Below are 21821 nucleotides of genomic sequence, written 5' to 3' on the forward strand. Positions count from 1 at the left end.
CCTTAGTGTTTCTCAGCTCTACCCATACAGATTCCACATCGTTGGAGCTAATATCTTTCCTCGCTATTGTGTTAATTTCCTCTTTAACCAGCAAGGCAACTCCACCGCCTTTTCCTTTTTGTCTGTCCTTCCTAAATACTGAATACCCCTGGATGTTCAGTTCCCATCCCTGGTCACCCTGCAGCCATGTTTCCGTAATCCCGATGATATCATACCTGTTTACATCTATTTGGGCGGTTAATTCATCCACCTTATTACGAATGCTCCTCGCATTAAGGCACAAAGCCTTAAGGCTTGTCTTTTTAACATTATTTGTCCCGTCCCCACTATTTTTCAAAGAGGTCCTGTTTGATTCTTGCCCTTGATTTCTCTGCCTATAACTTTTCTTATTCCCCTTTCTGTCTTTTGTTCTTGTCCTTAATTCCCCCTCTTCTGACTCCTAGCATAGGTTCCCACCCCCGTGCTATTTTAGTTTAAACCCTCCCCAACCACTCTAGCAAATATTTCCCCTTGGACATCAGTCCCAGTCCTGCCCTGGTGTAACCCGTCCACTTTGTGCTGGTCCCACCTACCCCAGAACCGGTCCCAATGTCCCAGGAATCTGAAACCCTCCCCCTCACACCATCTCTTCAGTCATGTATTCATCCGATATATCCTGCTATTTCTACTCTGACTAGCACGTGGCACTGGTAGTAATCCTGAGATCACTACCTTTGAGGTCCTATTTTTCAACTTACTTCCTAACTCCCTATATTCTGCTTTTAGGACCTCATCCCTTTTTTTACTTATGTCGTTTGTACCAATGTGTACCATGACCACTGGCTGTTCACCCTCCCCTTTCAGAATGTCCTGTAGCCGCTCTGAGACATCCTTGACCCTAGCACCAGGGAGGCAACATACCATCCTGGAGTCTTGTTTGCGGCCACAGAAGCGCCTGTCTATTCCCCTTACAATTGAATCCCCTATAACTATTGCATTTCCATACTTTTTACTCCTCCCCTGTGCAGCAGAGCCAACCGTGGTGCAACAAATTTGGCTGTTGCTGCTTTCCCCTGAGAGGCCATTCCCCTCAACAGTATCCAATGTGGTATATCTGTTTTGCAGGGGAATAGCCACAGAAGATTCCTGGACTGCCTGCCTAGTCCTCTTGCTCTGCCTGGTGGTCACCCATTCCCTTCCTGCCTGTGGACTCTTAGCCTGCGGTGTGACCACCTCTCTATACCTGCTATCCACGATGCTCTCCACCTCGCGGATGCTCCACAGTGTCCCCAGCCACCGCTCCAGCTCCGAAACCGGGGCTTCCAGGCGCTGCAGCTGGAGACACTTCCTGCACACATGCTGGCCCCGGGCACTGGAAATGTTCCCAGCTTCCCACATAGAGCGGGAGGAGCACACCATGGCTTTGAGTTCTCCTGCCATGATTTAGCCCTTTAAATTAAATTAAACCTTTTGGAAGATACTTAATATCAAATAATATCAATTACTCTAGGGACCTTCTCCCCTGCTCCTCGTTGTTACAGGATATAGCCCTTACAAACAACGAACCACAAAATAAGACCTTAAAAACTATAAGCTATAAAAGTAGTAAATACTTACATGGCCGTACTCACGGTACTCAAAGGATCACCTCGTTCCCTCCTCACTGAACTCCCTCAGTCACCAACTCCAACTTAAGCACTCTACTGCAGCCCAAAGCAGCACTCCAGTGCAGACAAAGTTAACGCTGTAAGATGGCCTGTTTTTATACTGTCTCAGTCTAGCCTCTGAAAACCTGTTTAAGCCAGTTATCTATTTAACTAGTTGTAGCTGCAAGCAGAGCCTGTATAAACCCTGCTTTAAAGATGGCATAAAACTCACCTTCTTCCAACCCAAACAGCAACTTTTAGTTAATTACTAAATTAAAGAAAGACTAGGTTTTAGATAGAAATTAACCCTTAAATTCCCTCTGTCACGAAACTCCAACTTAAGCACTCGACTGCAGCCCACAGCAGCACTCCAGTAACCTTGACAGATCAACCAGCCGTTCTTTGTCAAATACAATACAATATCCCATCTGCAATTATACACCATTCTAAAGTCTCTGCTCTTGTATGGGGCAAAGACCATGATCAGTTTCCTACAGACTATAATATCACCCTGGGTGCATGTATAGTCTACCAGCCACTTGAGTTCCTCACACTGATAAAGACCATACTACACCTGAGCAACCAAAATACTATTGTTTACTTCTGTTCGAAGATGCGTGAGAACATGGGAATCCCTGATTTTTATGACATTTTTCTTCCAAGGCATTTTAACTCTGAAATTGTTCACAAAAGCGCAGATCGAAAAGTCAATGTATACAAAATGACCGAAAAGTGCTTGGACATTAATGGAATGGCGTTACAGAGAACGGTGTGCAAGTCGTTAAAGTCTCATAACAGAAATATGCTAAGAAAGGTCAGTGATGACAGTCCAGACTGAGCTACCTGAATAGTATAGGAGAACTTTGCAGAGAGAGAGAGAAAATGAGCAATTTTCTCTGATAGACCTAGTCTAATCAAACATTAGTCATAGTCTGCAGCCAAATACAAGTGTTCTTATTCCTACTAATATCCCTATAATTTGATTATAAAGGTAAATACATTGTGTTATGATTATGGCTGAAACACATTTCACAGTGTTAGACTCATTCTGTAGCTGACAAAATTAAACCATGAAGAACACAGCTCGCAACAACCAGAACTTTGCTCTCTCACTGCATTTATTCCAGAAACTATTGCTTTAACAAAAGCTCATTTGAATTGGACAATTTAAAGGTTACATCATGTTGGGCAGTGGAGAATATATTCACAGCCCAATAATAGGAACTCCCTGTCTAATAACATGGGTGAGGCAAAGGTTGCAATGGATCAAGCAGCGACCTTGCCAACACCTTATCAAGGGCAACTCGGTTTGGACAATATATACCAGTGACGCCCACACCTCAAGAATTAATTTAAATTGAATAAAATAAACAGGTGATATCCTCTTGTTTGATTTATTCCCTTTGCCACATTTTGCAGTGAACTTCAATGTATGAAGAACAAACACTCTTGCAGGATGAGTGATTGATTGCTGACGACTTGATTCAATCTAAGCAGATCCCAAGCTAGACATATGTAACTGAGATCTTCCTTTTGTTTTTACCCACCCACACCCCCCAGAACTCCACTCCCTAATTCGATTCCCTCATTCCAGTGGATCACTGGAGCACCTAGTTCCCCAACACGGCTGGATTTGAGCCCAGCTCATCTGCTCCTCAGTCTGAAGACCAGCTTACACTGATTTGGCACCTATACATAGTAAAACATGCCAAGGTTTTTCCACAGCAGCATAATCAGACAAAAATCTGACAGTAAGAGGCATTAGACCAGTTGAGGAAAGGCTTGTTCAAAGAACGGGGTTTTAAGGAATGCCTTTATGGAGGTTTAAGAGGCCTCTGGCACTTGAAAATGCGCACTATGAGGCCGAATTTCTCAACCAAAGTTAGATTATGCTTATAAATGGTTAGTTCCTAGGAATGCCTTAAATATGTAGTCAGTGCATAAAAAGATATAAAGTCACAGAGTCATTCAGGCACATACGGAGGCCATTGGACCAAGAAAGTTCATGCTAGCTCTCTTTAGAGCAATGCAGTCAGTCCCATTCCTCCACTCAATCCCAGCAGCCCCTCCTGTTCCCTATATCCCAAAGAAGAATAGCACAGTTATTAAACTGTTTGGTATGCAGATTGTGTTAGCATTGCCACAATGAGGAGTCAATGTGCAGCTCGCAGCCTGATGGTAGAATAATTTATATTATGCGCTCGTTGGATATTTAATTCAACAAAAACTGCAAAAATAAAGTACTAGAGTTTGGAGGAGCAATCAACATAATTCGAGAGAACTTTGAGTTATAGTGTGAGTTACATAAATAGCTGCAATTTTGCCCGATAATTTAATCGAGTTTCCTTTTTCACTTTCTGATCCCATTTACGTTATTTACTGTGTCACCAAACTTGATCACTACAACATCAGTCACATTGTAAACAAAGAACTAACTTAGTTAGACTTTATTATATTGCCCATTAATAAATGTTAATTAACTGTTAATAAAGCACTTTGCATACGACTAAAGGAACAGTAAAGTTCCTTCTGAAATCATTCACTTAAGGTGGAAGTATTCCTTCTTCTTTCATGGGATGTGGGCATCACTGACAAGGCCAGCATTTGTTGCCCATCACTAACTGACCCTGAACTGAGTGCCTTGCCATGCCATCTCCGAGGGTAGTGAAGGGTCAACCACATTGCTGTGGATCTGGAGTCACGTGTAGGCCAGACCAGGTAAGGATGGCAGATTTCCTTCCCTAAAGGACAGTAATGAACCAGATGGATTTTTTTTTTTGAAAAAACAACAATGGATTCCTGGTCACCTTTACTGAGACTAGATTTTCAATTCCATATTGCTACTTGAATTCAAGTTTCTCTAGCTGCCATGGGTGGGGGGGGGGGGGGGGGGGGGGAGGGGGGTGGATTTGAACCCTTGCACCCAAGACACAAGCCTGATACTGACAATAAGGATTGCTTGCTGGTTGGCATTACCATTAGGCCACCATCTCCCTCAGTAAGGGTACCAGCTGCCTCACAGGAATCATCCATGTTCTGTGGGATTGAAGAGATTAAATTCATTCAAGAATTAGACCCTTTGTGTGGAACAAGAAGCCTTCAAGGGCATGTGTCTTGGCCTCTGAGGAGCCCTGTTCTGGCTCATCACACACCTGATCCTATTGCTTTGCTCCTCAGCACATTGCGAGAAGCAAGGATGAGCAATTCCAGTGCATGCCTAAAGGCTGATGTGGCTCTCAGAGATCACCATTTGCAAGCTGCATCAGTAACCTGCTGGAGAGTGAAGGCAATGGGGCCAACTTTCTGCCAGCGAACTTTGTGAAGATACCATTCTCCCACAATAGTCACAAGTTCAGGGTTGCAGGTGGTCAAGGTTGGACATCTCAGCGCCTGCACACAAGTCTGCCATTGCTTCGTCAACTTAAGGTGGCAAGGTTCTCCGACTTTGAGCTGAGATCATCATATTGCAACTGAGAGCATCTGACGACTGTTTGGCTGAGGGCAACACACATAATCTCTGTGAAGAGGCTCATACATGGAGAGTCTACTGAGAGACAGCGGGCACATGAAGTTTCAGAGTACTCTGCAAGCCTTCTGCAAGCTTCATCACCTTAATCATCACACCTTCACCTCTCAAGGACACAGACGAGATAGGGGCACACCCCCCACCTCAGAGCCAACACAGAACATCGTGGGACCCTGAGACGCTTGGGTACGAGATTCTCGCAGCAACCACATTTTACATTAAGGTGCAGGCATTACTGATCTGGAGAGTAATGTTGAAACGGGACACTCACTGTGGTCAGAAGGTAACACACCGAACAGAAGAGAAGCCCAGGGTACCAACAATTGCCATTAGTGTGTGCAGGAACCAGGGTTTCACACATGATTAACATTAACACAGCTCATCATACGAAGGAGACATAGACTCAAGGAGACTTGAAATGATTGGGAGTCTATTTACATTTGTGAACATTATGTATAAGTGATTAACACCCATGCCCACATTGTGCAACTACATCTTCTTCACTTTCCTAACCCTACGTCTTGGCGCTCCCAGGACATCCATAGCAGAGATGGAGGCAGCCTGCTGACTGCTATGCCCTGTTGGTGATGACCTTGGTGGTCATCCTCTGGAGGGTCGAGGCTTGGAGGGCCCTGGCCTGCTTTGGGTGTCCTGCTGTGGGCCAGTTGTACCCTCCTCGACCTAAGGAGCTGGAGCTGTGGGGGTCACAGGACCAGGGTATTGGGATTGGCCACACACTCCTGGAGTCACGTGGGTGGATGGCCCCGAGGTGTGCACCTGCTGATCCTCCTCCCTGAGGGTACCCGAGGGCCCCTGGCTGACTCCATGAGGAGAAGTGGCAGCTGGAGTGAGATTGAGATGCTCCGTTCCCCTCTTGTGTTGACACTGATGGATGCCACCAAGGACCTCAGTGATGGAGTGCAGCTCATGCAGCCGTGCAGGACCAATGTCCTGGACCAAGGTCTCCACGGTGGCCCCCAGTGTTGACCTCGGTGTGTTGGCGTGCTGGTGCTGTCACCTCAGACTGAAGGCGGACGGACTCCTCAGATGTGCCTTGCAATCTGAGGGATGCAGTGGGTGTCTCTTCCGGTTATTCCCTTGACTGTCACTGAAGCTCCAGCAATTGATTTAGGACTGAGTCCGGAGGCTTGTCATCTGACTCGAACGCAGCAGATTCCTGACCTCCAGCAGTCCTCAGAGTGCCAGCAACCTGGGATGTCCCTGCCTCTGCATGCTGTGGAACAGATAGTACACTGTGTTCATCAAACCAACCTGTGCAGCATTAAGCAAAGCACTGAGGGTGCAGGCCCTGCACATGAACACATGCAGTGACAGCTACCTGCATTAAAGTTGGCACAGACCAAACAAACACAGGTGAGAGCTTCCACCCACTTCCCCTCTCCCTTCATTGTGATTCCCCCAACCTCCCTCACTCCCTTCACTGTGCTTTCCCCACCTCCCTCACTCCCTTCACTATGTTCCCCCTCCACCTCCCTCACTCCCTTCACTCTGCTCCCCTCCCACAACCACTTCCTTCGCCACTGATGTTGCGCCGCATGATGACATCATTGTGCACATGCACAGGCTGGACACTGCCAAACAAGGAAGCAGGCACGGCCCAATCTTTTGGAATGCTTTTTTTGGCCAATGGGAGATTGATGCGAATTCTGGTAGACTCCCAGCCATTCTGACAGGGGTGGCAACTCTAAGGAAAATTGTGTGAGGCTCCTCCATTTCACCAAGGAGGTGGTAATTGAATGGTGCCATCCCCTTCACCCAGACCTACAGCCACACAGTAGGGTGAGCCTGCTGACATTGCCAGTGGAAGTCAACATCACCATGGCCCTAAATTTCTATGCCAGTGGATCCTTCCAGGAGGCAACAGGCGACTTTGCCAACACTTCACAGTTCACCATGCATCACTGCATCATGGAGGCAACAGAGACCCTGTACAGGAGGAGAGGAGATTCCATCATGTTCTCACTTATCAGACAGAAACAGGAAGAGCGGGCACATGGCTTTGCCGGGACAGAGGGATTCCTGATGTGCAGGGTACCATGGATCACATGTACCTGGCTCTGTAGGCCCCACATGTTACCACAACTGCAAGCGCTACCACTCCATTAACTTGCAGTTGGTGTAAGAGTGGAAGGTGCTCTCAGTGAACGCCCTCTATGCTGACAGCAGCCACAACACATTCATCCTGCGCCAGTCAGCCATACCTGCCATTTTTGGGCCACTACAGAGAACCAGAAGTTGGCTGCTGTGCAACAATCATCTGGTTCATGACTCCCCTCCACCATCCGACTATGCGTGGACAGCACCTACAATGAGAGCCATGCAGCCACAGGACCATTCTGGTGCAAACCATTGGTGTCCTGAAACAATGGCTCCACTGCCTGGATGGCTCGGTGCGGGAGGGGAGCACCCTCAGCACTGGCCTGATGATAATTCCAAGTTCTTATTGGTTTGTTGCATCCTCCACAACCTTTCTCTCACAAGGGTACTGCCTTAGACACCAAGCATTCGGAAGCCACCTTGGGACGAGGAGGAGAAAGAGGAGGAGGAGGGGCAGGATGACAAAGAGGAAGGGTGTTAAGAAACCGCATTACCAACCTACCTTCGGAGGTTGAGAACACTGATTCCCGCTGAGCCTCAGGCCTTCCGTGCATGCACCGGTCGGGAAATGGCCACAGGTGCGCTGTTTGGTTATTTTTCACTCTCCAGGCCGAGAACCAGAAGAACAGCATGAAAATGCAGGTCAGATGACCTGATACGGAGCACCATCATTGAGTGAGTGTCCCAGGAAACAGGACATGGGAGGGGGACAGGGGCAGGTCCCAAAAGGAAGTCTCAGGTAAGGGATTAAAGACAGGGAACAGAAATAAGTCCCCTAAAGCGACATTTAGCGAAAGGAGCAGAGAAATAGGCTTCAGGTTAAAGAAAGAGCTGCAGGGAGCAGGCTTTTTATGAAGTGGGCCCGAGAGAAGCCCTGAAGATCCGAGAACGCAGGCAAAAGCTGGTGACTCCCTGTTGCAGGCTGTTGGGGCAAAGCCCCGTAAGAGCAGTGGCATTCTGTTTAGCAGCGCTGAAGATTTGAAAGTGTGCTTGGAAGGTGAAGCTTCAGTGTGCTCAGAGATCCAGGGGAAAAGAATCTCAGAAAGTGGGATTGAAATCCTGCAAGGTGGATCATTGCTGAAGTTGTCCGAGTGGGAGCGACTTTTAAAGAGAATTCCAAGGCGAGATCTTCAAAGGTGGAGGTTGGAAACCCTTGTGAGAAAGATGAAGTTTCAGTGAGACTGGTTGGCTCACAGTATGACAAATGTCTGGGTGGGTTGTAGAGAAATCCATGGAATCTGTTTTGGTGGCGTCTGTCATTTATTGTGCAGTGTGGTGTGTTCGACCACACTTTTCCTGCTAATTCACATGTACCTCATACTTACCCTGAATATTGGAGTATTAGATAGATATTTACTTGATAGTTTTCTATTTGAAAATAAACTATATGCATGCAGTAGTCACCTCGGAGACACTGAGGCACACCTGACCTCGGCTGCTGGTGCTTGTGGACTGAGTTTGTATCATGGGACCACTGCATCATATTCTGGCTTGGTGGTAGTGATTGACAGCTATTTAAGATTTGCGCCATTAAAGATACATATACAAACGTACATCATATTAAAGCAATTGAGGATGACATTTCGGATTCTAGATTTGTTCCGAAGCTAACCCGTTCAGCACAATGGTAGTGCCACACAACACAATAGAGTGTATTGTCTATGTGAAGACAGGACTTTGTCTTCACAAGGACTGTGAGGTGGTCAATCTAACCAATAATGCCATAGACAGTCGCATCAGCAACATGTATATTGGTGAGGATGAGTTTAAGTCAATTTTCCCTCACCATCTTCCGCACTCCCAGTCTGGCAGATATGTTTTTCAGGGCTCATCCAACTCTGTCATTGGTGGTGCTACCGAGGCAAGTTTTACAACCAGAATCAATTCTGGGTCCTGCTGCCTTCAGTGTTCCTTCCAAGTGGTGGTAACATGGGTGGGTACAGATTCATCAGCTGAGGGTGGTGGGAGGTGGGAATCAGGACATTTTCATTTCTGTGTTTGACCTGATGCCCTGAGGCATCAAAGGGTCTGGAGTCAATGTTAAGGACGCCCAAGTTCATTCCCTCCCCATTGTGTGCTACTGTTCCATTACTTCTTGGTGATTAATTCCTGGCAGAGCCACAGGACATTCCCAGGAATGCTGATCGACGAACCTGGGGCATTGGCTATAAGGTATGATTCTGTGGCTATGTTGGTGCTGTAAGATGTCAATGTGGCCCTGCCATTTTCTGATTATGGTAGTGGGATTTGAACTCACATCCCAAAGCACAAGCCTGGGTCTCTGGATTACTAGCCCACTAACATTACCATGGAGCCACAGTCTCCCCCATTGATTTCCCAGTGGTTATGGAACCTCCCACCCTCAAAAATGCCCATGGCCACTATTTGAAGAAGGGTTGGGGAGTTCTCAGTCATGCCCTGGGATCAATATTTATCCATCGACCAGTATCACTAAAACTAATTATCCGATCATTATCTCATTGATGATTGTTGGAGCTTGCAATATTGAAGACACTTCAAGAGTAACCCAATGTCTGTACAGAACTCTGGGATGACCTAAAGTCTCCACAGAAATTTCAATGCTTTAGTTTCTATTTTTACTGCCACCTTTCTCTCTGTTCGCTCCCTCCATGTATCTCTCTCTCTCCCCTTCCCTATCTCTGTATCTTTTCCTCTCTCTCATAAATCCCTCTCTCACTGTATCTCCTTTCTCTCCCATACATCCCTCTCCACCTTGCTCCCTATCCATTTCTCGATTATTTTCTCGTGCTCTATCTCGCTCTCTTCCTCTGTTTCATTTTGTGTCTGCTCCTCCCTCCCTCTCCTTTGCCATCTTCCTTTCATGCTATCCCTCTGTGTCTCTCTCACCCTTCCTTATGCAACAGCTCAGGCGGTTAATTATTTCTAATTTTAAGCTGTTGCCGGTTTGTTAAGTATTGGCCCCTGAAGCGGAACTGCCCTGTCACCAGTCGCCATCCTGTCTGACATTCTTTCACAAGTGCGAGGAATGAACTGTCCCTGAATATGAACCAACACCTCACTGTCTGTCTGTGGGAACAATGCACAAACTCTCAACTATTGATTGTCCAAATGTCATCATTTAATCATTTAAATACGATGAAATGCTGTGTGCAGGTATTTCATGGCCAGCCTAGATGTACACAAACAAATATACGCACTCAAAACCTGTGATCGTATTAGGGAACGTGTAGGTTTTTGTTCATTCTTGCAATGAGAGCGTCACAGACAAGGTCAACATTTATTGCCCATCCATAATCGCCTTTGAGAAGGTGAGCTGCCTTCTTGGACCACTGCCAGATGCTGCCAGACCTGCTGAGTTTTTCCAGCATTTTGTATTTTTATTTCAGATTTCCAGCTTTTGCAGTATTTTGCTTTCATCAGGAGCTGAGTGGCCCTGGCGGATCCCAAACTGAGCGTCAGTGAGCAGGTTATTGCTAAGTAAGTGCCTATTGTTAGCAATGTTGATGATCCCTTCCATCACTTTACTGATAATCGAGAGTAGGCTGATGGGGTGGTAATTGGCCGGGTTGGGTTTGTCCTGCTTTGTGTGTACAGGACAAGTTTGGGCGAGTTTCCACATTGCTGGGCAGACGCCAGTGTTGTAGCTGTACTGGGACATCTTGGCTAAGGGCGCGGCAAGTTCTGGAGCACAAGTCTTCAGTACTATTGTCGGAATATTGTCAGGGCCCATAGCCTTTGCAGTATCCAGTGCCTTCAGCCATTTCTTTATATCACGTGGAGTGAATCGAATTAGCTGAAGACTGGCATCTGTAATGCTGGGGACCTCCAAAGGGGGCCGAGATGGATCATGTGTTTGTGTACAACCTTCCCCGCTCCGCTCCCAGTGGAGTCCTTGCCCCATGGCCCCTTCCCTTTACTCAATGCTGCCTTGCCCCTTCCAGAATAGAGCCCTTGCCCTGAAGCACAGTAACAGCCAGCCACACTTCAACCTTCATGGTCTGGTTGCCATGCAGACTTGCCTAAGAGACCCCCATGAATCCGTGCTGGTCCTTACTTTAAAGCCTTGTGCTGATCCCCACGAGCGCTGCCCTAAGTTGTGTCAACTAACCTCGAGTTCCTAGCAACGTGCAGGTCGCCAGCTGCAGGTTGTTTAAATACTGTTGTAAAACTTGTCATTCTGTTGTCACGCTGTCATGGGATTTAAATTCAACGTGGGGAGATGATTCCAGCCAGTAGGCGTCATAACGAGGTGCAAATATATGCTAATGATGTTCACGACATTCAACGGTGCCAACGCACCCACCATTGACGGGAGGAAGTGTACAATCACTTCCTGCTTTTACGTCGTCAGAAATTGCTCCTCAGGCCTTCTCGCAAGATTTTGCAATCACGCCCGCCATAACGCTCCCGATCAGGAGCGCAAAATCCCGGCCAATGCGTTTATTTAGGAGGGTGTTTTCTGCCCAAGCTTTTCTCCAGGTTTCATTAGTGTTATGGAGCTGGAAATGTTCGATTTGTGTCTGGGGGGGGTTTCGTTGAGCCATGTGGTGAGCTTGAAGGTCACTGCGGATGGGGAGGTCCAGGTTGCAGTTATTTCCCTGTTTGTTGCTGCATCCTGTCAAATGGAGGGAGGGGCAATATTCAAGGGGACTGATAAGCACTGAACCGGAGTTAATCTCAGAGTTCCAAAAATTATCCTCATTACTAGGTGAAGTTTTATGTCAATATGTTTGGTGTGACAAAAGTCCTAATTAAGACTTGTGGGTGATGGGAGAGGTAATAGGTGAAGAATGGTAGGTCAGGGGTCTGCTCATCTTGGAAGGAAGCGGTGGGGGTAGGGGTGGGAGTGTCCAATCGTGGTGGGTAAAGGCTAACATTAGCATTAGCGGAGCTCTAAGTCACCCTAAGTCACAGAAGTTGCGTTCCCAGTTGCAGCCAAGACCAAGCTTGAAATTCTTCAAGTATTTTAATTTGGAGGTAGCTAAGTACATACCATTGAATGTGGTGGGATTATGAATCTGAAAGATGTTATAGACAGAGAAATATCACCTATGGGGCAGTCAAGCAGAACAAATATAAATATGGTGTACCAGCTCATCAATCAACACAAATCCTGGCCCAACAACTCTATGATATGGACAGGAGCCCAGCAGATTTTCTCTGGGAAAGTGAAGAACTGAAAATACAGTTAGGATGCCTACAATCAAGAAGGACTTGGCATTCCGAAACCTGTGCTATTACTAGGCAACCCATCTCAGGGATATTAAAGATTATCAACCAGAACCATTAGTTTTGTTTGCTCTGTTCACAGATGCTGCCTGACCTGCTGAGTGCTTCCGGCACTGTTTCTTATTTCAGGGATATTATGACTTGAAATACAGCCACATTGCAGAACCTATGATGGGGTACAGAGGCTGCAACCTTCCACCTTATCCATTCTAATCTGTTTTTTGACCATCGCGGGAGGAGGCTGAATGGGATAAACAAGCAGCTATAGTTATTACAAAATTATCGATCTAGCAGGTAGCAGGTATGTCCTGTGGCGCAGTAGGAGACAGAAGCTCTGGGTTTGAATCCCACCCCAGGGATTGAAGGCCAAGGAAGTTGTGTGCGTAATGCAGCCAAACAGGTTGAGTATCAACCTGCAAACCCTTCCAATGGCAGTCAGTAAGAGCGGGAGAAATTCCTGATAAGAAAGTTGGAGCTTCTACCATCACTATCCATAGCTGTAGACTGTAACATCACAGCAACTGGTCTCACTGAGTGGATGGTAACACACCACCATGTGCACACCTGAATGAACTGCTGGGTCTGTCAACCTGCCTCCTAGCCTGGTGCAAGAAAAAAACTCAAGACGTTAACCACAAATTGTCAAAGCCCTGGCAAGAAAATGGCCACCATCAGGCTCGGCCAGCTCCTTTGTTTGGTCAAACATCACTGAACAAGCTTGAAGGCAACAAACTCTCTGTCCTAAAATCAAAACTAACTGTGTAAATAGAGAATATAATGTTGAGCAGTGTCTGAAGTGAATACACTCATGTATCGATCATAGTTACCTCATGAATTTTGCACCTTTCACTTAGCTATTTAGATGAAATATTGTGCAATCCACAGCTAAGTTAACAAACTTAATGACTTACAGATCAGTCAAGCAGCTTATCAGATGTTTGAAAACTGTTATAAGTTGCATAATAGCTGGTTGTGTTTTCATGTTCCCAACAAAATTGCTTGTTGAAAAATAGTACATTTTTGTGGTTTCATTAGCCATTGCAAATTTTGAATGAAAATAGGCATTGCTCCACATATTTTTTGAAAAATTGCATCCTTAAATCAGATAGCAAGTAAAAACATTCAGTTGTCAAACTTGATTGTATAGTCGTGAACTCTAAGTCAATTAAGTGAATTCTGACCTTTACTATTGTCTATGAAGGCACAGCAACATTCTGTCTACAAACAACCATTACCTTGAAGCCATGGATGTAGGCTAGGTTTTAATTATATGCAGCTGTTTGATTGTTTGTACGGGTCTGTGGTTCCCATAGAGACACACACACACACACACACACACACAGACTGCCTTGCCAGAGTCATGACCTGGTTGTAGCTAAACTTCCATTTCATTTGAGTTCTTTTGGGTGAAGCTCCCAATGAATGCTATTCAGTTGAAGCCAGAAAACTTTATGAAGCCAGAAAACATAATACTTTGTCATTGATCAGTAATATTTTAAGATTATTTAAGGTTATTTTAACTTTGAAGAACACCCCAAGGCTGAAAGTTAGTACTGAGACTAAAAGCAGTTAGGTTCACTCTTTCCAGACTAAGGGCTGTGGTTACTGCCTTTTATCAGAATTCAGATGCGTTGCCAGGATCTCCCATAAAGTGCCTGCTCTGGGTAAAGTGCTGGCAGTGATGTTTGTGGTGGAAATTTTCACCATCGTGCAAATGCACCCGAATAGCAAACCTGCGTTAGTCACTTTTCTCTAATTGGAAAATAAAGGAGGGCAAATGTCACAAATCATTTAGTACAAAATAATTTATTGATGGCAACAGTTATTAATGGAAAGTTAAAAACATAATATATAGATACAAACTTGAATCATTGTAAATAGCACTGTGGTACTTTTGCACCATATTAATATTTGGTTACATTAATATCTTTACTTTTATCCAAAACATTATGGTTGAAGATTATGTTCAATAAACTGCCTGCCATTTTAGCCCATTTCTGTTCATGTTGGATGATGGATTTAGTGATTTAATTTGTAGTGTACACAGAGTTTTGGGAAGTCAAACAAAGTTGTATACTTCCTTAGCCAAATGATTTCCTTAAGGTGGGAAGAGTTTGTACAATCTATTAATTGAAAGAGTTTGGTCTTATTGTACTCTCACATCATAAGCTGGAAAAATTTTAATTGCTATGATAATTTTCAAAATAGCTACAATCAGCATATCTCCTTAATCTAAAAGTCACATTACGAGATGGGCGATGTGACGTTATGGTGGGCTCATGGATTCTATATATTAAGGCACATTTGTGAAGTTCCACTCTTGGTATTTTATTGTCATTCTTGGTGTTTATGCACCACACTAGGGTTGGAGCCTGAAAAGACAGTCACCGACATACGACCCGGGGGCCACAATCCAGCCTGCCATGCCTCTCTATCCAGCCCGGGGAACCAGTATTCAAAGTACAGGTAAGTGCAAGTTAAAGATTCAGTGAGGAGCTCCAGTGAGCCTCTCAGCAACAAATGCGGGAGAGAGACAATCTGTGATTGGAGGAGCGGCAAACAGTATAATTCATTCAGCTTGAGGCCTGGACACCAGCGGCTGTGAGTCTGCTGGGGAGGAAGAGAGGCTTTCAGGGAGTGGGGAGGAGGGGTGGGGAAGAGAGACACTGCTGCTGGGGTTGGGAGAGAGAGAGACAAGGCCCCCTACACGAGTCAAGATTGCGGAGATGACGGTTGCAGCAACAGTGGACCTGGTTGGGGAGAAAGAGACTTGGTATTTCAGCCATCCTCAACCACTCCTCAGCGTTTTAATCCCCAAATCATCTGGGCCCAGCACGTGTAAGTGAGTGAGAGGGGGAGAGTGAGCGTGAGTGAGAGGGAGAGAGAGTGGTGTGTGCACATGTGTGAGAGTGTGAATGAGTATGTGAGTATGAATGAGTGTGAGAGAGAGACTGAGTGAGTGTGTGCAAGAGAGAGTGTGTGTATGTGAGAGGGAGTGAGTGTGTGTGATAGAGTGCACGTGTGAATGTGAGCAAGAGTGTGTGTGTTTGTGAGAGAGAGGGCATGTGTGTGTGAGAGAGAGAGGGCGTGTGTGTGTATGTTTGTGTGTGTCTGTGAGTGAGTGTGTGTATGTGTACGAGTGAGAGCGAACGAGCGTGTGTGTATGTGAGTGTGAGAAAGTGTGTGTCTGTGTGAGGGTGAGTGAGTGAAGAGTGTGTATGTGTGTGAGAGAGTGTATGTATGAGAGAGAGAGTGTGAGAGAGAGTGAATGTGTGTGTGAGAGAGAAAGTGCGAGAGAATGTGAGAGACAGAGAGTGTGTGTGAGAGGGAGTGCGTGTGTGTGTGAGAGCGCACATGTGTGTGCATGCACGCTTGTGTGTATTTGTGTGGCTTATTCCCAGTCTCAGGATTCTCACTCACCCTCACATCCCCACAAACCAACACACACTCACACCCACTCAAGCAGTCAGTGAGTGAACTAGCCACATACACCTTCTCACAGTATAATGGTCATCTTTATTAGTGACTCATTAAAAAAAAAATAATCAATTTATTGCTTTGACTTTTTTTTCTCAGCAAGTTGTTTACTTTCTTCATACCTCAACATAAAAAAAAAATCAGGTTTATTGTTGATCCAAACCTTATCTTTCCGAAATTTGCTCATTTGCCCCTTGAGTGTGAAAAAAATTGAAATGTGGCCCTTCCCCCCAAGCGAAAAGATTGGACAAGCCCAATAAACATTATTTTGTCTGTTTTGGCACCCAATGATGTCTCATTATTTGTTTTTAACCTGAAGGAAAAGGATTGGAGGTATATAGGCATAAGGTGAGTGAATGGCACTATTTGTTCCTGTGGAGGGTAAACACCAACATGTACGGAATTAGCCGAATGTTGTGTTTCGATGTTTTTCCATGGGACTTTTGTATTGAGGAATTTTTTAAAGTACAGAGAAGAATCATTTCCTGGAACAACCTGCGCCAAAACTGACCTCAACATTGTTGTACTGGAGGGAAAGATTGAAATGCAATACACAACAGCTGCTTCAGCATGAACTCTGCAAATTGATCTTCAAACGTTAAAACTACTTTTTGTTCATAAACAATAAAAATTAATTACAGCAAAAAATAGCTAAGATTCTGATTACATCATTACTAAATTTTGCAACGTACCAAAAGCTCTAGTAATAATTATCTTTAACAAATGCCTCCGATGTGCACAGGGAATACACACAATGCAAAACTGCTCATTAAAGCTAACGCTTGCAATGTCACAGGCCGTGAATGAAGTTTTATGTGATAATGAGTTCCTGCCATATCAAGAGACTGCATCAGAAATTTTATCCTGTGATCTTATTCTTCTCATTCTATTCTTCTGGGCTAATTAAGACCTGTGTCATCTGAGGATGATGTTAAGGCAGCTGTTTTGTAAGGATTATGTTTAAAATTAGAAATATTATGTTCATACAATGTAAATAGTATGGAATGCTGCTTCCAATATCATAAGGTGCTTTGTTACTGACTTATATACAGTGTAATGAATGCTTTTATGGCTTATTTACTTCAGTGCTATACTTCTGCTTGTATTAAACCCATCTGTGTGTCTATTTTAAAACAAAGGTGTTAACCTATTTATTTTAAATTTAATAGCATCTACAGAAAAAATATGGTGATAGCATCTACACAAATATTTAGCATGATATGGTAGGAAAATATGTAATTTTATGTTAAAGTAATTATTCTGAAATTAAAATTTTAGGTTGTTAAGATGGATGACTTAATTCATATTTATATGCCTTCAGTAGAATAGCCAAAAAGTTATCCTTTGCTTACAACCAACCAAAGAAGCACTTTTTGACATTATTTCTCTTTTGCTTTCTCACTATAACGCCCAGCACCTTTGTAAGCTCCCACATAGCCTGTATTTTCTGTTGTATCTTCTCGACCAACCTTCCCTTTGCCTTTGCCACCTCGATCAAAGCGTTCTTTATGGGATCCTGTATATTTAGATGTGTCCGTTAGTCTGTCAACAGCACCAGCCTTTGTTACTTTCTAGGAAGGAAATATTATTTCATTATAAGACAGAAAGGTGCAGTTGATCCATGTGGCTATTTCTGACTGCAAGTCAGGCTCCAGACATGCACTCTTGCCACTGAGTTAAGTGATACATACAGACAACCCATTCACCTGCCAAATACAATATATATTTATATTGTTGGAGAAAAGTTAAAGAATAAGATGTGCAACCCTGCAGAAACTGCTATGAAAAGATGTAATAAACCTGTTTCATCGAATCAGATGATTCATGTGGACAAAAGAGATAAGCAATGATTGCCATGGCTTCAATGCTTTCATTTATTCATTCGTGGGATCTGGACATAGCAGAGGTGGTCAGTATTTCTTGCCTGTCCTGATCACCCTTGAGAAGGTGGCAGTGAGCAGCCTTCTTAAAATTGCTGCAGTCACACAGTGCTAATGATTTGTTGGGGAGGGAGTTCCAGCATTTTGACCAGGCAGCATTGAAGAAACAGCATTGTATTTCCAAGTCAGGGTATTGAGAAACTTGGAGGGGAACTTGGAGATGAGATGTTCCCATGCACCTATTACCCTTGTGCTTCTAGCTGGTAGAGGTTGCAGGTTTGGGAGGTACTGTTGAAGAAGCTTTGGTGAGTTGCTGCAGTGCATCTTGTCAATGTAACACGCCGCATTGTGCCTGTGGTGGAGTGAGTGAAGATTTAAGGTGGTGGGGTGCCACTTAAGCATGCTGCTTTGTTCTAGATTAGTGCTGAGCTTATTGAGTGATGTGGGTGCAATATAATAGGAGTTCCTAAGCACCATCTGGAAAGTATGTCAATTTTACTAAAGGTTGATGTCCTCTGCTGTGTAGCAATCATTGTTCTTTGTGAATAGGTGATACCTCATTAGTACAGAAATCAGTACCCTGTAAGGTTTAATCTTTCCATTCATTTCAGCATCAAAATTATTTATAATCGAGTGTCTCTCATTCTGAGTTATGTATTTAATATGAGGAACACTAACTAAAAAAAAACACAAAAGAACACCACAGATAACTTTCTAAAAATGAACCTGGGCTTTGTATTAAATCATATTGAAGTGAGTAATTATCTTGAAAAGGGAAGCTTTTTCCTGCACCTTTCAGTTTAAAACATTTTTGTCCTAAGTCGCTGGGAGTGTGAACTGATAACAGAGTGGCAAGGACAGTGGGATACCTGAGACCTTTGTGAATGATGAGACAAGCAGTGTATCTCCTATCAATGAGACTTAGAGATTGAGAAAGAAACAAGGGAACACTGGAGGAGGTGAATTAGAATGGGTGAATTCAATGTCAACCATTGTTACTTCAGTTATACTCGAGCAAAAATTACCTCCAGATATGGCAAAACAAAATATAACTCTCCTTTAGAGATATACTAACAACAAAAGGGTGAAGGGATTTGTGATTTTCTGTGGCATGCTCTACCCAGCGCAGTGCCGCTAACGGTGATTTTGATGGGTATTAACATCTGTGGTTGTTTTATTTAATAGTCTGTATATGATGTAGCAAATGCAAGCCTTCCAGTTATTTAATGAGTGACAGGGCAGTGTACTCTAGAGAAATGCAGACTCTAGTGAGATTTGATTGAGGTGTTTAAGATAATGAAGGGATCAAGACTATGTTTGTATAGATAAATTATTTCAAGCAGCTAGATTGTAAACATCAAGGATCATGCCTATAAATTACTCAAGGATAGAACAAGGTTGTATACTGGTAGAGTCTTTTCCAGTGGACCTTTTCCTGTCCTATCATTTTTGCATGTTGGTACACTCCCAACCCTCACCAACAATGCCCTGTGCCTGATAACCATGTGGTGTATGAAAACTGTCCAAGTATGTCCAAGCTCTTATCCTTGCCAGTGAATCTATGCTGATTCACTCACCGTTACGCCAACATTTGCCGGATCTTTTCCTGCAATCAGCTTGTAGGCTGCCTCAATCGCTTCCTCCTTACTTCTGCCTTTGAATCTTTTCGGAGCAAGCTCTGCCAAAGCATTCTTAAACTCTTCAAATGTGATTGCTCGAGCTGTCTTGGCTCTGTGCACAAATGTAATTAGAATGCTTCGTTTCTGATGAAACAATAGTTACAGTGAATTCTAAAGCTATCCAACATTTACAAAGTTGAATTACAAGCAGAAGAATTTCATGTTTAAATGCTGAATTACACCAGGAATAAAACGTTATGGAATGTGGCTGTGTTTAGCTTTCTGATCTATAATTTCCTATATTTGCAAGAAACTTCACTAATAAAGAAATTATTAACATTTTTACACATAATGTTCTTCACTTAAGACACTTATGGTATGCCATCGTAGAACTAATTATTACTGAAAATCATATCCATAAAGTCTAAAGGATTTTAATTTAATTTTTACATGAACAAATTTCTGAATTTGGTTGGGAAAAGACCAATGTCTTTGAACTGTGTTGTCTCTCTAGATCCATTTATTTGGCTTGTGTGTTCAGCCATTGTTACTTCAGTAATACTCGAGCAAAGTGAGATGACAGTGATAATTGCTGCTTTCTAATCGCCTAAGGGCCCATTTCCATGTGGCATTCTTCCTGCCTGGCAGGAAGTTCACCTGATTTGAACGCATGATGCGTTTAAGATAGAGGCTGTTTCAAAATTACAGCAATGTCCTTAATGAACCACTATACGAATGGGTTATTGTAGCACTCTGTAAAAGAAAATTGGATTTACTTATATATTAACCTGAGACTACAGATTAAATAAGGATAATGCATTGCAGCCATAGTGCACCGTGGGGTGGGGAACTGTGTGGAACCCCTCGGGCTGTGTACTTGATATTTACAATATGCATTCCGTGACGAGTATTGCAATTATATTGAGGCACCTCAGATTGGAACACACTGCATGGAGAAAAGTTGAATGTTATTGCATTATAATGTTCAATTTGAAATGTTTTGGAATGTACTTTGGTTTTTAAAACTTGCACATTCAAAGAATCTGAACAAAAAATAGAAAGTGCTGAAATGCATAGATCAGTCATTGCCTCAAAGAGGAAGACAGATTAATAGTCAGATTGTTCATCAGATAGCGATCTGGGAAGCTATATTTCACCTGAATGTATTAACTAATAGCATTTAGTGCCCAATCTGCATTTAGCCAAAAGGCAAAGATGCCATTTAAATTTGTTACTAAGTCTGCATAGCATTCATGATGTGACAAAGAAAGAAAAGTAGTTGTTGAACAGTGGGCAGTTCTTTGGGGCTGAGCTCACTGAATGTTGGATTGAAATAACTCACAGCATTTACTTAGACTCTTATAAGCTGAAAAGAGATGTGACAGAGTGCCCAATGGACCTTTTGTCCATCTCTTTGAACTAAATAGAAGTAGAGGTTTCAAAATTGAAAGGAAAGTGTTTTGTCCCATTCATACTCCACCACAATTTTAGCTATATCAACCATGAAGTTTACTTATATTTTCTGGACCTTGAATAATGACTTGGTGCCAAATTATTCAATACAAGATGCGCAATGTTTTTATGTTAAAATAAGTATCTTGTACCTACTTCACTTTTGAAAAGACAATGTCCACATCAGTTGAGGTGACTGCTTTGCCATCAATGATTTTACAGTCTTTGCATAGCTTGGCCCAGTTTTTCCCCGTCATTTCATTACCAGTCGCTTTGGTGTCTCCATAGGCTGCAAACTTTTTAAATGACTCCTGTAGAGTTTCCATGTTAACTGAGCCTCCTTCTGCCATCTTCCAGATTATAGCTGAATAATTGAAACGTAAACAAAAAGGGTAACCTACTGGCAAGTAGGTTTTGGGGTCAGTACCCACTAAGATTTAAAAACATGAATTGCCCGCTTTTCAACTACAAATCTAGGCCGGGTTTTTCCGACCCAGCTGTGGCGGGACCCGCTGCAGGGGTCGTGGCGGGACAACCAAAAGTCCACGGACTCTCGGTGGGACAGGACGATCCCGGCAAAATCCCGCCGCAGTCTGAATTTTAATTAAGTTCCTGCCAGAATGTCAAAAACTTATAAGTTTGCTCTGCTGTTCAATTAGTTGCATAATCAGCCCTGAGCTGCCCGTAGTAGGGAAATGAAGATGAACATTTTTAACCATCAAAGTGATATGGAAGGGATCCCGGTTAAAGGTGTGGGAGAAGATTTCCTCCATGCACTGTATCAGTGAATTGCTGATTTTATTCAACGTAAAATGCAAAGGAAATCTCCCTCCAATAGAGTTATATTTGTTTCATTTCTTTTTATGAACAAATACAAACAAAATACTTGCTTTTCATGACCACCGGACATCTC

The 21821-nt window shown here is 43.6% G+C and overlaps 1 protein-coding gene across 1 annotated transcript; it reads right to left on the reverse strand.

Moving 5' to 3' along the window:
• Window positions 1-17099: 17099 nt before the first annotated feature.
• tppp3 (tubulin polymerization-promoting protein family member 3) lies at window positions 17100-21411 on the reverse strand. Its single transcript, XM_078544161.1, has 3 exons — window positions 21065-21411; window positions 19415-19568; window positions 17100-17528 (listed from the first exon to the last, which is right to left on the reverse strand). Exons 1-3 carry the CDS (start codon window positions 21256-21258, stop codon window positions 17337-17339), a joined length of 540 nt encoding a protein of 179 aa, XP_078400287.1. The 5' UTR covers window positions 21259-21411; the 3' UTR covers window positions 17100-17336.
• Window positions 21412-21821: the final 410 nt, after the last annotated feature.

Source organism: Cetorhinus maximus, chromosome 6 (assembly GCF_964194155.1).
Source record: "Cetorhinus maximus chromosome 6, sCetMax3.hap1.1, whole genome shotgun sequence".
Lineage (NCBI taxonomy): Eukaryota > Metazoa > Chordata > Chondrichthyes > Lamniformes > Cetorhinidae > Cetorhinus > Cetorhinus maximus.